Here is a 12,576-nt window from a genome sequence, read left to right on the forward strand (position 1 = left end):
GATCGGTAGGATGAGTTTCACTGCCTCCATTTTACAGACAGGCCAACCTAACTACAAGGTAGTGAAGGGGCTTATCCAAGTTATACACTGGGAACTTGGTCTAGAGCTCAGCTCACCTGGAACCTATCTCTAGGAGATGTCTACTTTCTCATGTTTTCCCCACTAATAGCCTTTCTTTCTCTTTAGCCTCTGAGGGTCAACAGCCAGCCTGGCCCTCAAAAGAGATGCCTCTTTGTATGTCGGCATGGTGAGAGGATGGATGTTGTATTTGGGAAGTACTGGCTATCCCAGTGCTTTGATGCCAAAGGTGAGTAGCTGATAGGCCAGCTCAGCATTACCATACCTATCATGGCCTCTAGGGGGTACTATAAGCTACATTTATCTTGATGGAGTCATTTATAGTTACGTGGGCTTTGGAAAGCCTGTGATTTGTTACATTTGTAAGTCCTTCCTGATTGTCCTGAGTGTTAGGGAAGAGGTAAATGTTCTTGTCTCCATTCTATAAACTGGGACACCAGGGACTAAAGAAGGCAAATGTTTTGCCTATGGTCATATGACAAAGTCAGAGGCAGAGACAGGTATCCTGATTCGATGGCCAGAGTTTTTTCCTGGCTCATTTTGGTTCCATTTTCATTTGAGTGGCATGTTTAAGATAGGGATGCTTGCATATCAGAGAAGCCCCCTGCTTTAGAGTGTCTGATTGCTGCTTTCACTTAAAAACTATCTCTTATCAACTTTTGTCGGCAGCATGGAGAAGCGGATTCTAAGACGCTCTACCAAAGGAAAAGTGTCAGTATTGATATTTTCGAAAGAACTCAATTTAGTATCTTGGGCCAAAAAGGAATGGAAAATGGAGAGGCGGTGAGGGTCAGCAGTGGAAGTCCTATGGAAACAAGAAACTCATGTAGCCTTTGTCTGCCTTTTTTTCTAGGCCGCTACATACGCACCAACCTGAACATGCCTCATAGCTTACCTCAGCGGAGTGGTGGTTTCCGGGATTATGAGAAAGATGCTCCAATCACGGTATTTGGATGTATGCAAGCAAGACTAGTGGGTAAGAATCTTGGAGTGATTGCTCAGCCATTTCTGGCCATGTCTTCAGAATGCCGTTTCCAGTAGGTATGCCAGGACACTTCCTAGGGAATTCTATAACTTTCCTTGAAGTAATAAATTTCCTCAAGGGTTTTCTTATGTAACCGTTAAGTTCAGAACACTGTGCTTGGCATGGGGTTGGTTTACCAAAGTGAAAAGGACGTGATTTCTGTTGAGGGGCATATGGTCCAGTGATAGGGCAAGGGCAGGCTTGGTGTGGCAGAGAGGTCAGATTCGAGCACAAACAAGGGGGAGGGGGAGGGAACCCTGGGGTGGCTGAATGTATAAAGGCCAATTGATCCTTTGAAGATGCTCAGTTCTTTGCAAAAAACCTGTCACAGAAACAGCAGCCTCCTCCTGTTCAATCACCGAACATGTATTGATTGATCACTTACTTCGTACAAGGTATTGTGCTAGGTGTTGGGGATCTAAGTGTGAGCCCCCACTTTCAGGGAAATAAAGGTATAAATATAAAAATATTTTGCAGTATGTTATTTAAAAATAAAAGTATGTACAGAGAATTATGGGAGCACCAAAAAAGACCTGGTAGAGGAGAAGAGAAGTAAGCTGAGACCTGAAGTGGAAGTCAGCTGGGCAAAGAGGAAACAGGAGGGAGGGAAGGGCATTCTTAGTGGGAAGAACAACATAAACCATACATGAGAAACAGCGTCAAGAGTACAGAGGAAACAAGCCATCTTGTTTCTAGAGCACAGATTGTGAGCAGGGCGAAAGATGAGGCTGGCGAGATGAATAAAGGCAAGTTCATGGAAAACCTTGACAACCATATTAAGGTGTTTGGACTTTATCCAGTAGAGAAAAGGAAGTGGATTCCATGAGGAAAGTGTTGGACTATCAGATGTTGAGATTTACCTCTAGTATCCAAGAACATGACAAGTTGAAATATTATTTAGCACAGGATAATGTTAAAACAAAACCTAATTTTCACAATATAAACCCTCTCATATTTATCACAGACTTGAAATCAGCATTATCGTGTTTCTAGGTCTTGCCTAGATGGACATTTTGCCACTTGTTAGCACCAGAGAGAAGGAAAGAAACAGACAAGAAGGGGTCTTTTATTTGGCCTTTCATAGAAACTCTCATCAAGGGATTTGTTGGAAACAAGGTGGAAACTGCTGGCTTACATGAGCCACTACTGATAGAGAGGTTTGCAGGGTCTGCCTGACACCCTCTCCCACATTGAGGGTCAAGCTGAGGCTGAGTAAATCCATCAGATTGATTCTCCTTTGGTTTTCTTTGCAGGTGAAGCCTTATTAGAGAGTAACACCATTATTGACCACGTCTATTGTTCCCCATCCCTGCGCTGTGTTCAGACTGCATTCAATATCTTGAAAGGTAAGATTTGATAAAGGTCAACTAGTCCATCTCTCTGTCTTCAGGGAGCCCCACACCTAAATTATCCTAGATTCATGGGACATATGCCAATTGAAAGCTTCAAATTTTGAATTTTTAGCAATGATTCTTTTGCAAGATATCTCTACAAAAGCCCCAAAGCAATACCCTGGCAGCGTAAGTGTGATGAAAGGAAGTATACAAATAATTTTTTTTCTTGAAAATGTTTTTCTTGGATGAATTGTAAGCCTGTAAAATATATAGTTGTCTGGCAATAATTTAGAGCCTACAGAGCATGATCCTTTTTCTGCAAAGAAACAGTGACATCACTTCCTTCCACTCTGCTCTGTTTGCCTCTTGTTTACAGCAGCAGAGGTGCTCCTGGCGTCTGCTAATCTTAATCATCCCTGTTTCTTTAGTTAATTGGAATGACTTTAAAAGCACCATTGCTATAAAGATACTCAAATTTCACCATGAAATCCGTGGAAGCTCGAGTTAAAGGGATCACAATTCTGATTTCAATGGAAAGAAAACCAGAAAAAACAGCTTTGGACTGTTTATTTATATCAAAGAAATGAATGAGCCAGAGATAGCTGAGCCAACAAAGAATTTACACTATGTTTGAGACTTCTATTCATTAATCTTAACTAAGCCAGAATGCATTTATGTATTAAAATGTATTAAATTTGCACAGAAAAACTGGGCTTAAGGCAATATAATGAGAGTTAAACAGAGAAAATTCCTACTGTGGGTGTAATTACACTATGATGAAACACAAGACTTGTGCACTGGCACTTATAAATATTAAACATTGGATAGTCTGATAGAAAAATGAATAATATACATATTCAAATTCAGTGTAAGCTATTGTAGAGTAGTGAATGTTAAGAGCATTATTGAAATTTCTTCATAAAGCAATCTTGGAACTTACTTTAGAAAAAGGAATTATAGTGGTCACAGAACTGTATAAATTATATAGGCAATAACTTACAATGTTTACCCTTAAACCAGTTATCACTTAAAGCCAGCATACATCCTGATGGTGTGGCCAGAGTATTAAAGTCATATATTTGTAACACACAAAAATTGAAAACCTGGGTCTAAATCTACATGCTTCCACCTTCTTTTCACTATACATAGCATCTGGTAGGAAAGAGAACAGAAGATTTGCCAGAATTTTTGTGACAATTTGGCCTCTAATCTACTTTTCCACTGAGAATGTAGTGATGTTTCCTTCATTGTCATTTTATTTTATCTCTAAGGTTTACAACAAGAAAATCACTTGAAGATCCGTGTAGAGCCTGGCTTATTTGAGTGGACAAAATGGGTCGCTGGGAACACATTACCTGCATGGATACCTCCATCAGAGTTAGCTGCAGCCAACCTGAGTGTTGATACAACCTACAGGTAACCCTCTGAAACTGCTGTTTCCTGAGGCCAGTGTGGAAGTACTTTACTACACCAGGCCAGGCTACTTAAGGAGACGAAGGACCAGGCATAGCCCACTGGCAGTTGTCCATATTGGCGGAAGTCAAGCTATGATTTGAAAACTCAAAACTGAAAAAAAGCCAGAATTCCCTTGTATTTAGCATAGTTTAGATTATATCTCCACACACACATATTGGATTTTCCTGACTTTATTATATCGCTTTCAGTAAATAATAAAACTACTTTGCATTCCAGGAGCAGGCACCAGCAAATGATGATCCAGTTCCAGAGCTTGTTGGGAGATAGGGGAATGACAATGTCTCACCTTGGGCTGTCATTTTTAATGTTTCAAAATATTTTTAATTCTCTTTATCTTCATTTATTGTTGCCATAATCCCAAAATATAGGCAAGCTACATTTACATATAAGAGTGCAAGTGGCTTTGCCTACAATTGTACGTTTAGTGGCCACACATAATAATAACAACTAACCAGTATTGATCATTTTTAAGCACTTTGTAACCTGCTTTACAGTTTTCTCATTCCTGGCCCTTTGCTTTTTCCCATTGGGCTAGACTGCCTGTGCTGGAATTAAAAACAAGTGTTGTACCTTGCTCACATGTGAATAATACACATGTAAACAATTAAGAATTAACCAATAATAATATAGTTACATTAACTATCAAAAATCCACTCAGACATTTGTAAAATGTCTTGAGGAGGGACAGATGTTCACAACAATTATAGTGGGGAATTAAGTTCATATTTCTTAGGGCAGAATTTGGAACAAGTGACCAAAACAAGCAGAAATTTCTTCCTTGTGCTATCCCTCGACCTTTCATTTCAAATCCCTACGCAAATTACAAATGAAGCTACGTGAGCTCCAGGTTAAGGTGGAAGAAAACCCCTTTTCCCCAGACTCATTTTCCTGCTCTGCAAATAAGACTTCAAATAACCCCATACGTTAATGTGCACTTCTTCTTGCTTAAAGGAATTTGCATTCTTCAAAAATAAAGTTAACTCAATCAATCCTACTATTTTGTAAATCATCTGTGAAAGTCAACAATAAAGCATGTGAAAGGCACCACCCCTAGGGTTAAATTCCCTCTGAAATTAGTTATGCAAAGTGAGTGGGCCTTTTGGAGCAAGTAGTGGGGCCCAAATGATTGAAGAAACGTGGTGTAGGCAGGACTGAGAGCCAGGGTGTTACAAGTCAAGCAAGCACTGCTTAGAGACCCATCGCCTTGGAGCAGAAAGGAAGCAGGACTGGGGGCTAGAGTGGAGGAAGCAAACCAGGCTGGTGACTAGCATCCAAGTGCCACACACGCAGCAAGACCCAACCTGTAGGCTGGATGTGACAGCATCCCGGCTCTTAGGTAGCTAGGCTGGAAGGAGCAAGCCAGAAAAAACAATATACACCAGTTGGATAGGGCTTTCAGAACAGGGTCTTGACTGGGGGTGGGAGGGAGTTGGCGGTGGATCTAGAGTGTTAAGAGGGCCAATGGATCAAACTTCGGTGTGGGGCTCAAGACAGAAACCTGCTCTACAGCCCGGACCCAAGCAGGGTGAGGAGGAGAGAGTGTACCAGGGAAAATACTGTCCCAGGGATGCTCCCTGAGTACTTAGAGTTCAGGGTTGCAGGTCTAGATGGTTGGAGGCCCACCTTACTTTGAGTACAGTACATAAAGTCCTGCAGGTGTGGCTAGAGCATCACATGTGCTGCTAACGGGTGAGAAAGCTTTGACTCTGTCCCATTCTCATCAGGACTGGTAGCTCAAGCATGGAAGCCATTCATAAGTTCGACTTCAAGGCAAGAACTGCCTAAGACAAGAACTGGCCAGGAGGAACTGGATCCCAGCATCTACCTGCTCTTCACTTATACAATACATTACAGTGTGATCTTACCCTTGAAATGACTCTGAACCATACAAAGAGGTCTTTTGTCATAGGGGAGTGGGGAGCCTCCTGGGAGACCAGATGGCATAAGTGGTAATAGAACTGCATGAGAGATTTGGACGGAGAAAAAGAGTTTACTCCAGAACAGAGAGGTACATCCTTAACAAGTGGTGATTCATGTCTCTCCCTAGCCCCCAGGGTATGGTGAGATTCAGAAGTAGGCTTGCTGAGAGAATGTGATTTAGATGAGAGCAGGTTTCCTTCAAATAGAATAGCACCCTTTCTCTCTGGACAGTAAACCCAAGTACGTAGAGAGGTAACCTTGAGGAAGACACTGTCAAAAGGAATCCAAAGTGGACAAGTTTACAGGCATTGATCAGACGCAGGTTCAAATCCAGGCTCTAAGAGTTGCTGATGGTGTTGCATAGGCAAGGCATCTGTAGCCTTTCTGAGCCTCAGTTTCGTCATTCATAAACTCAGAATTTGCAAACGTGTTTCTACGAGAGCTATAGTTAAAGAATGCAAGAAGGTAATTTGCACAGAGCTTGACACATCGGAACCTCTCAGTAAATCTCTGTAGTAATAATAGTAGTAGCAATAGTAATGTATTCTGATCAAGATTTTGTGTGAATTCAATTTTAGAACTCACTACCACCTCAACCTATCATGCTGTAAATATAAAAAATGAAACACAACATAAGAAAACAGAAAATGTGACATAGTTGTACTCAAAAACAAGATAAATATCTCATAGACCAGAAACTCTAAATAGTGAAGGGATCAAACATCTGCTTTTAAAATCTATCTTTACAACTCCCCAACTCATTTTATAAAGCCAGTATTATCCTGCTACCAAAGCCAGATAAGGATACTACAAGAAAACAACTAGAGACCAACATTCTTGATGAGTATAGATATAAAAATTATCAACAAAATATTAGCAAACCAAGTTCAACAGCATATGAAAAGGATCGTACATCATGATCAAGCAGGATTTATCCCTGGGGTGCAAGGATGGTTCAACACATAAAAATCAATAAATGTTGTATGCCACAATAGTAGGGTGAAAGATAAAAATTGTATGATCATCTCAATAGATGCAGAAAAAACATTTGACAAAATACACCATCCTTTCATAACAAAAATCCTCAACAAATTAGCTATACAGGAACATACCTCACCATAATAAAGGTCATATGTGACAAGCCCACAACTAGCATCATACTCAACAATGAAAGGTTGAAAGCTTTTCCTCTGAGATCGGGAGAAAGACAATGATGCCCACCTGAACCACTCCTATTTAACATGGTACTGAAAGTCTTAGCCAGAGAAATCAGGCAAGAAAAAGAAATAAACGGCATCCAAATTGAAAAGCAAGAAGTAAAATTGTCTTTGCAAATGATAGATTTTATATATTGACAATCCTAAAGACTCCACCATAAAACTGTCAAAACTAACCAACAAATTCAGTAAAGCTTCAGGATACAAAATCAACATACAGAAATCAATTGTGTTTCTATACACTAACAATGACACATCTGAAAAAGAAATAAAACAATACCATTCACAATAGCAGCAACAACAATATAATACTTAGGAAGAAATTTAATCAAGGAAATGAAAGATCTGTACTATGCAAACTGCAAGACTTTGATGAAAGAAATTGAAGACACAAACAAATGGAAAGATATCCCATGCTCATGAATTAGAAGAATTAATACTGTTAAACTGTTCATACCACCCAAAGCCATCTATAGATTAAATGCAATCCCTATCAAAATTCTAATGACACTTTTCACAAAATAGAAAAAGCAATCCTAAAATTTGTATGGAACCACAAAAGGAGGCATCACACTTCCTGATTATAAACTATACAACAAAACTATAGATTCAAAACAGTATAGTACAGACATATAAATAGACACATAGACCAATGGAACAGTATCAAGAGCCCAGAAATAAACCCTCGAATATATGGTCAATTAATATTTGACAAGGGAGCCAAGAATACTTAATGGAGAACAGATAGTTTCTTCATTAAATGGTTGGGTAAACTGGGTAACCACATTCAGAAGAATAAAATTGGACCCCTATCTTACATCACTCACAAAAATTAACTCAAAATGGATTAAAGACTTAAACATAAGAACTGAAACCACAATAATTCTGGAAGGAAAGGTAGGGGGAAAACTACTTGAAATTGGTCTTGGCAATGATTTTTTTGGATATGACACCAAAAGCACAAGTAACAAAAGTCAAAATTAAAAAGTGGGACCGCATCAAGCTAAAAACTTCTGCAAAGCAAAAGAAACAACCAACAAAATGAAAAGGCAATGTACAGAATAGGAGAAAATATTTGCAGATCATATATATGATAAAGGGTTTATATACAAAATATATGAAGAACTCACACAACTCAATATTAAAATAAAAACAGTCTGATTAAAAAATGAGCAGAGAAACTGAATAGATATTTTTTCAAAGAAGATGACATACGGATGGTCAACAGGCACATGAAAAGATGCTCAACATCACTAATTAGGAAAGTGCAAACCAAAACACCAGTGAGCTATCACCTCACACTTGTTAGCATGGTTGTCTCAAAAAGACGAGATAGCAAATGTTGTCCAGGATGTGGAAAAAAAGGAGCCCTTTTACATTATTGGTGGAAATGTAAATTGGTGCAGCCTCTATGGAAAACAGTATGGGAGTTCCTCAAAAAGTTAAAAATAGAATTACCATATGATCCAGCAATCCCACCGCTGGGTATGTATCCAAAGGAAATGAAAATAGAATCTCAAAGAGATATCTGCACATGATGTCACTTATGTGGGATCTAAAGAAGCCAAACTCGAAGAAACATGGCAGCGTGGTGGTTACCAGGGACTGGGGGAAATGGAGAGATGTTGGTGAAAGGGTCCAAACTCCCAGTTATAAGATAAATATGTTCTGGAGATCTAATGTACACCATGGTGATTATAGTTAATAATACTATATTATATATTTGAAAGTTGCTAAGAGAATACATCTTAAATGTTCTCAACACACAAAAAAGAAATGGTAGTCATGTTACATGATGGAGGTGTTAGCTAAGGCTATGTTGATTATAATTTTGAAATATATGTGTATCAAATCAACATGTCTTAACACCTTAAACTTACGTTAATTGTATCCCAGTAAAGCTGGAACAAAATTTAAAACTAAAACTTATCCTTACAGCTTATCGTTTCTAAGGCTACTAAAGAGAGGCTTAGGAAATATCTGGTGGTTAAAATAGATAATGAGATCTAACCTCTGCTTTGCTTCCTACTGGCTGTGTGGCCTAAGACTGATGGTCAGTAAAATTAATCAACATGCTTGTGAATCATCCTGCAAGTGAAACCTGCACTGAATGTTTCATTTTTCAGCTGGTCACTCTGACACCATGTGCACCCATAGCCTTTATTTCTGTACAATCTGTACATTTCAACCCCACTTCTATAGAGTGAAAATACTCTTCCCTCTGTCTCCTTCCTTTCTAAGGAAATGGCTAAACAGAATTACAGGAACTTTAGAAAGGTCTTGAAATAATAATTTAGAGTAATATCAATTGCTTTGTCTTAGGATCAAAATGTTTTATTGTCTTTGTTCGTTTTTCTGTTACAGACCTCACATTCCAGTCAGCAAATTAGTGGTTTCAGAATCCTATGACACTTACATCAGTAGAAGTTTCCAAGTAACAAAAGAAATAATAAGTGAATGTAAAAGTAAAGGTAGGTGGTATTATGTTGGACTCCACATTTAAATATGTCACCATTTCTCCATCATGGTTAATAAGCTATTCAAGATGTTTCAACTTGTTTTGGCAGACTTGCTAAATAAGAAAGAAAAAATATTTCTGGATTTTCTTGTAGATACTTTCATGTTAAATTTGTAATGTTCCCTTGAATACCTAAAACGGTAGATATCCCATGAGAATACACCAGACTTAGTTACTATATGAAATAACTTAGATTTCTGTATTCCAGCTATTTATCTTGCATTCTGTGAAGGAGGTTCCCTATTACAATTTCCAGAAGTTCTTTGGCATAACATTGTTTTGCCTATGATTTGATCCAGGAGCATGTGTATCCACACACAACTACACCTACACAAACACACGTACTGTCACTGCTACCACCAGACACAAAGTGTCCTATGAGACTCAGGGCTTTTTGCTATTGAATTTTACAAACATTGAACTCAAATATTTAATGACATATAGAACTGACTGTTCACTATAAAATTTTTAGTGAAAATGGCAAATTACAAAAGAGTATTACATTCCCATCACTTTAAAAAAAATAAAATATTTGTCTTCATAGAGCAAAGACTGGAATTGAATATGATGTAGGTGATGTTGGATCTGCTAGCAGTTTCTGAGTGTGGGCCGGGATTGTGTCTCGTGAAGCTGAAGAATGGAAACACGGACCAGGGAGAGGCAAAAAGTTTTAAAAAGAGGATATTTTATTAGAGGCAGGAGAAGAGGTTGCAGCTCCCAAGTGGGAGGGGGTCCCAAATGGTGGGTGCCCCCTGACTGAGGCAAAAGCTCTTACTTTTATACCTTCCCTTGCCTGCTTGAAATTCGTCTACCAGGTTTGTTCTGCTTGCCTATCCTAAAGGAATTAGCAAATTAACCCACTCTTTATCTGTCAGATCTGCTCCATTTGTCAGGCCAAAATAAATTTTATGATTAACCTCAAGGCCTTTTTTACATTATGTCCTGGAGCAAAGGAGTGATTTCAAAACCTGAAGTTTTAGGATATGACTGTCTTTGTTTATTCCACCAGGGACCTCCCTGTCTACCTAGGGACACGCTAGCTAACCTGTATCAAATACACCAAAATGTTAACAGTGGATAGCCCTGGTCAACAGCATTATGGATGATTCCCACCTTTCAGTTATCACTCATAAAGCCACTCACTTTATTAGCACTTCCGTGCTCCTACTTTAAAGATATTCAGCATGTTCTAGCAACCAGAAGCCTCAAGTGCCTGCAGGTCTACAGTGACAACATTGAAAACTATATTAGGAGTAGCAGAGAGCACTGTAGGTAGACAAAGAGCAGTTTTGTGTCCTGTTTGTGGTGGTGTTTACAAAAAGTTACACATGCAATAGAATTGGGTAAACTTGGTGAAATCTAAATAAACTATGTGGATTTTACCAGTGTCCATTTTCTGAGTTTGATAATATATCAGTTAAGCAAGCTGTTACCATTGGAGGAGGCTGGATGAAGGGTGCATGGGACCGCCCTGGTGTGTGTGTGTGTGTGTGTGTGTGTGTGTGTGTGTGTGTAGTATATTTATTGCGTATATATATATATATATATATATATATATATACACACATACTATGTAAATATATGTGTACATAAGTTGTACAATATATATGACATATATAATACATGATTGTATTGTATATATACTATATGTACAGTTGACCCTTTAATAATGCGGGGCTTAAGGGCACCAACTCCCACACAGTTAGAAATGCACATATAACTTTTAGTCCCCAAAAACTTAACTACTAATAGCATACTGTTGACGGGAAGCCTTACTGATATCCTAAATAGTCGATTAACACATTTTTTATCTTATATGTATTATATACTGTATTTTTACAATAAAGTAAGCAAAAGAAAAGAAAATGTTATTAAAATCATAAGGAAAACACATTCATAGTATTTATTGAAATAAATTGCATATAAGTGGATCCACACAGTTAAAACCTATGTTGTTGAAGTGTCAACTATGTTATATATACATGTATTTGTAACCTCCTTTGAATCTATAATTATTTTAATATTAAAGGGATTTTTGTTTTTGTTTTTATTTTTTTTATTGGGGAATATTGGGGAACAGTATGTTTCTCCAGGGCCCATCAGCTCCAAGTAGTTTTCCTTCAATCTAGTTGTGGAGGGCACAGCTCAGCTCCAAGTTCAGTCACCGTTTTCAATCTTTAGTTGCAGAGGGCACAGCCCACCGTCCCATGTGGGAATTGAACCGGCAACCTTGTTGTTGAGATATGGCGCTCTAACCAGCTGAGCCATCTGGCTGCTTCTCCGGAAGCTCAGCGGCAGCTCATCGTCTTCAATCTACCGAGTTTCCCCAAAAATAAGACCTAGCCGGACCAATCAGCTCTAATGTGTCTTTTGGAGCAAAAATTAATATAAGACCCGGTCTTATTTTACTATAAGACCTGGTCTTATTTTACTATAAGACCGGATATAATATAATATAATATAATATAATATAATATAATATAATATAATATAATATAATATAATTAATATACTATAATACCAGGTCTTAAATTAATTTTTGCTTCAAAAGACGCATTAGAGCTGATTGCCCGGCTAGGTCTTTTTTTTCCAGGAAACAGGATAGTTGTGGAAGGTGCAGCTTACTGGCCCATGTGGGAATTGAACTGGCAACCTTGCTATTCAGAGCTGTTCTGTAACCAACTGAGCCATCCGGCTACCCCTAATGACATTAAGCTGCCTTAACAATACAAAGCATTTTCAAATTACCGCTAGGCCAAATTCTCTCCTTCTTGAGGATGTTTGCCCCTACCTGAACACCTGGCTTCCAGTAGTCACAAAGTTTACATATGTCTTTATAGAAATGATGTTCCCTGTCCTTCTTTTTCCCCCCAGGAAATAACATCCTGATTGTGGCCCATGCATCTTCCCTTGAAGCATGTACCTGTCAACTTCAGGGCCTGTCACCTCAGAACTCCAAGGACTTTGTACAAATGGTCCGAAAGGTAATTAATACTTGCATTTCAGGGG

At 38.6% G+C, this 12,576-nt stretch overlaps 1 protein-coding gene across 2 annotated transcripts in view; it reads left to right on the plus strand.

The window, feature by feature from the left end:
* UBASH3B (ubiquitin associated and SH3 domain containing B) overlaps positions 1–12,576 on the plus strand; it is a 138,934-nt gene that overhangs the window by 121,228 nt on the left and 5,130 nt on the right. For both annotated transcript variants that reach the window (XM_019718584.3, XM_074321919.2), the window contains exons 8-13: positions 187–307; positions 932–1,054; positions 2,356–2,448; positions 3,708–3,852; positions 9,414–9,520; positions 12,442–12,551. In XM_019718584.3, the coding sequence (XP_019574143.3) occupies positions 187–307; positions 932–1,054; positions 2,356–2,448; positions 3,708–3,852; positions 9,414–9,520; positions 12,442–12,551 (699 nt within the window). The remainder of the gene's footprint in view (positions 1–186; positions 308–931; positions 1,055–2,355; positions 2,449–3,707; positions 3,853–9,413; positions 9,521–12,441; positions 12,552–12,576) is intronic.

The sequence above is a fragment of the Rhinolophus sinicus genome, chromosome 9 (genome assembly GCF_057876585.1).
Source record: "Rhinolophus sinicus isolate RSI-liver-muscle chromosome 9, RSI-T2T, whole genome shotgun sequence".
Lineage (NCBI taxonomy): Eukaryota > Metazoa > Chordata > Mammalia > Chiroptera > Rhinolophidae > Rhinolophus > Rhinolophus sinicus.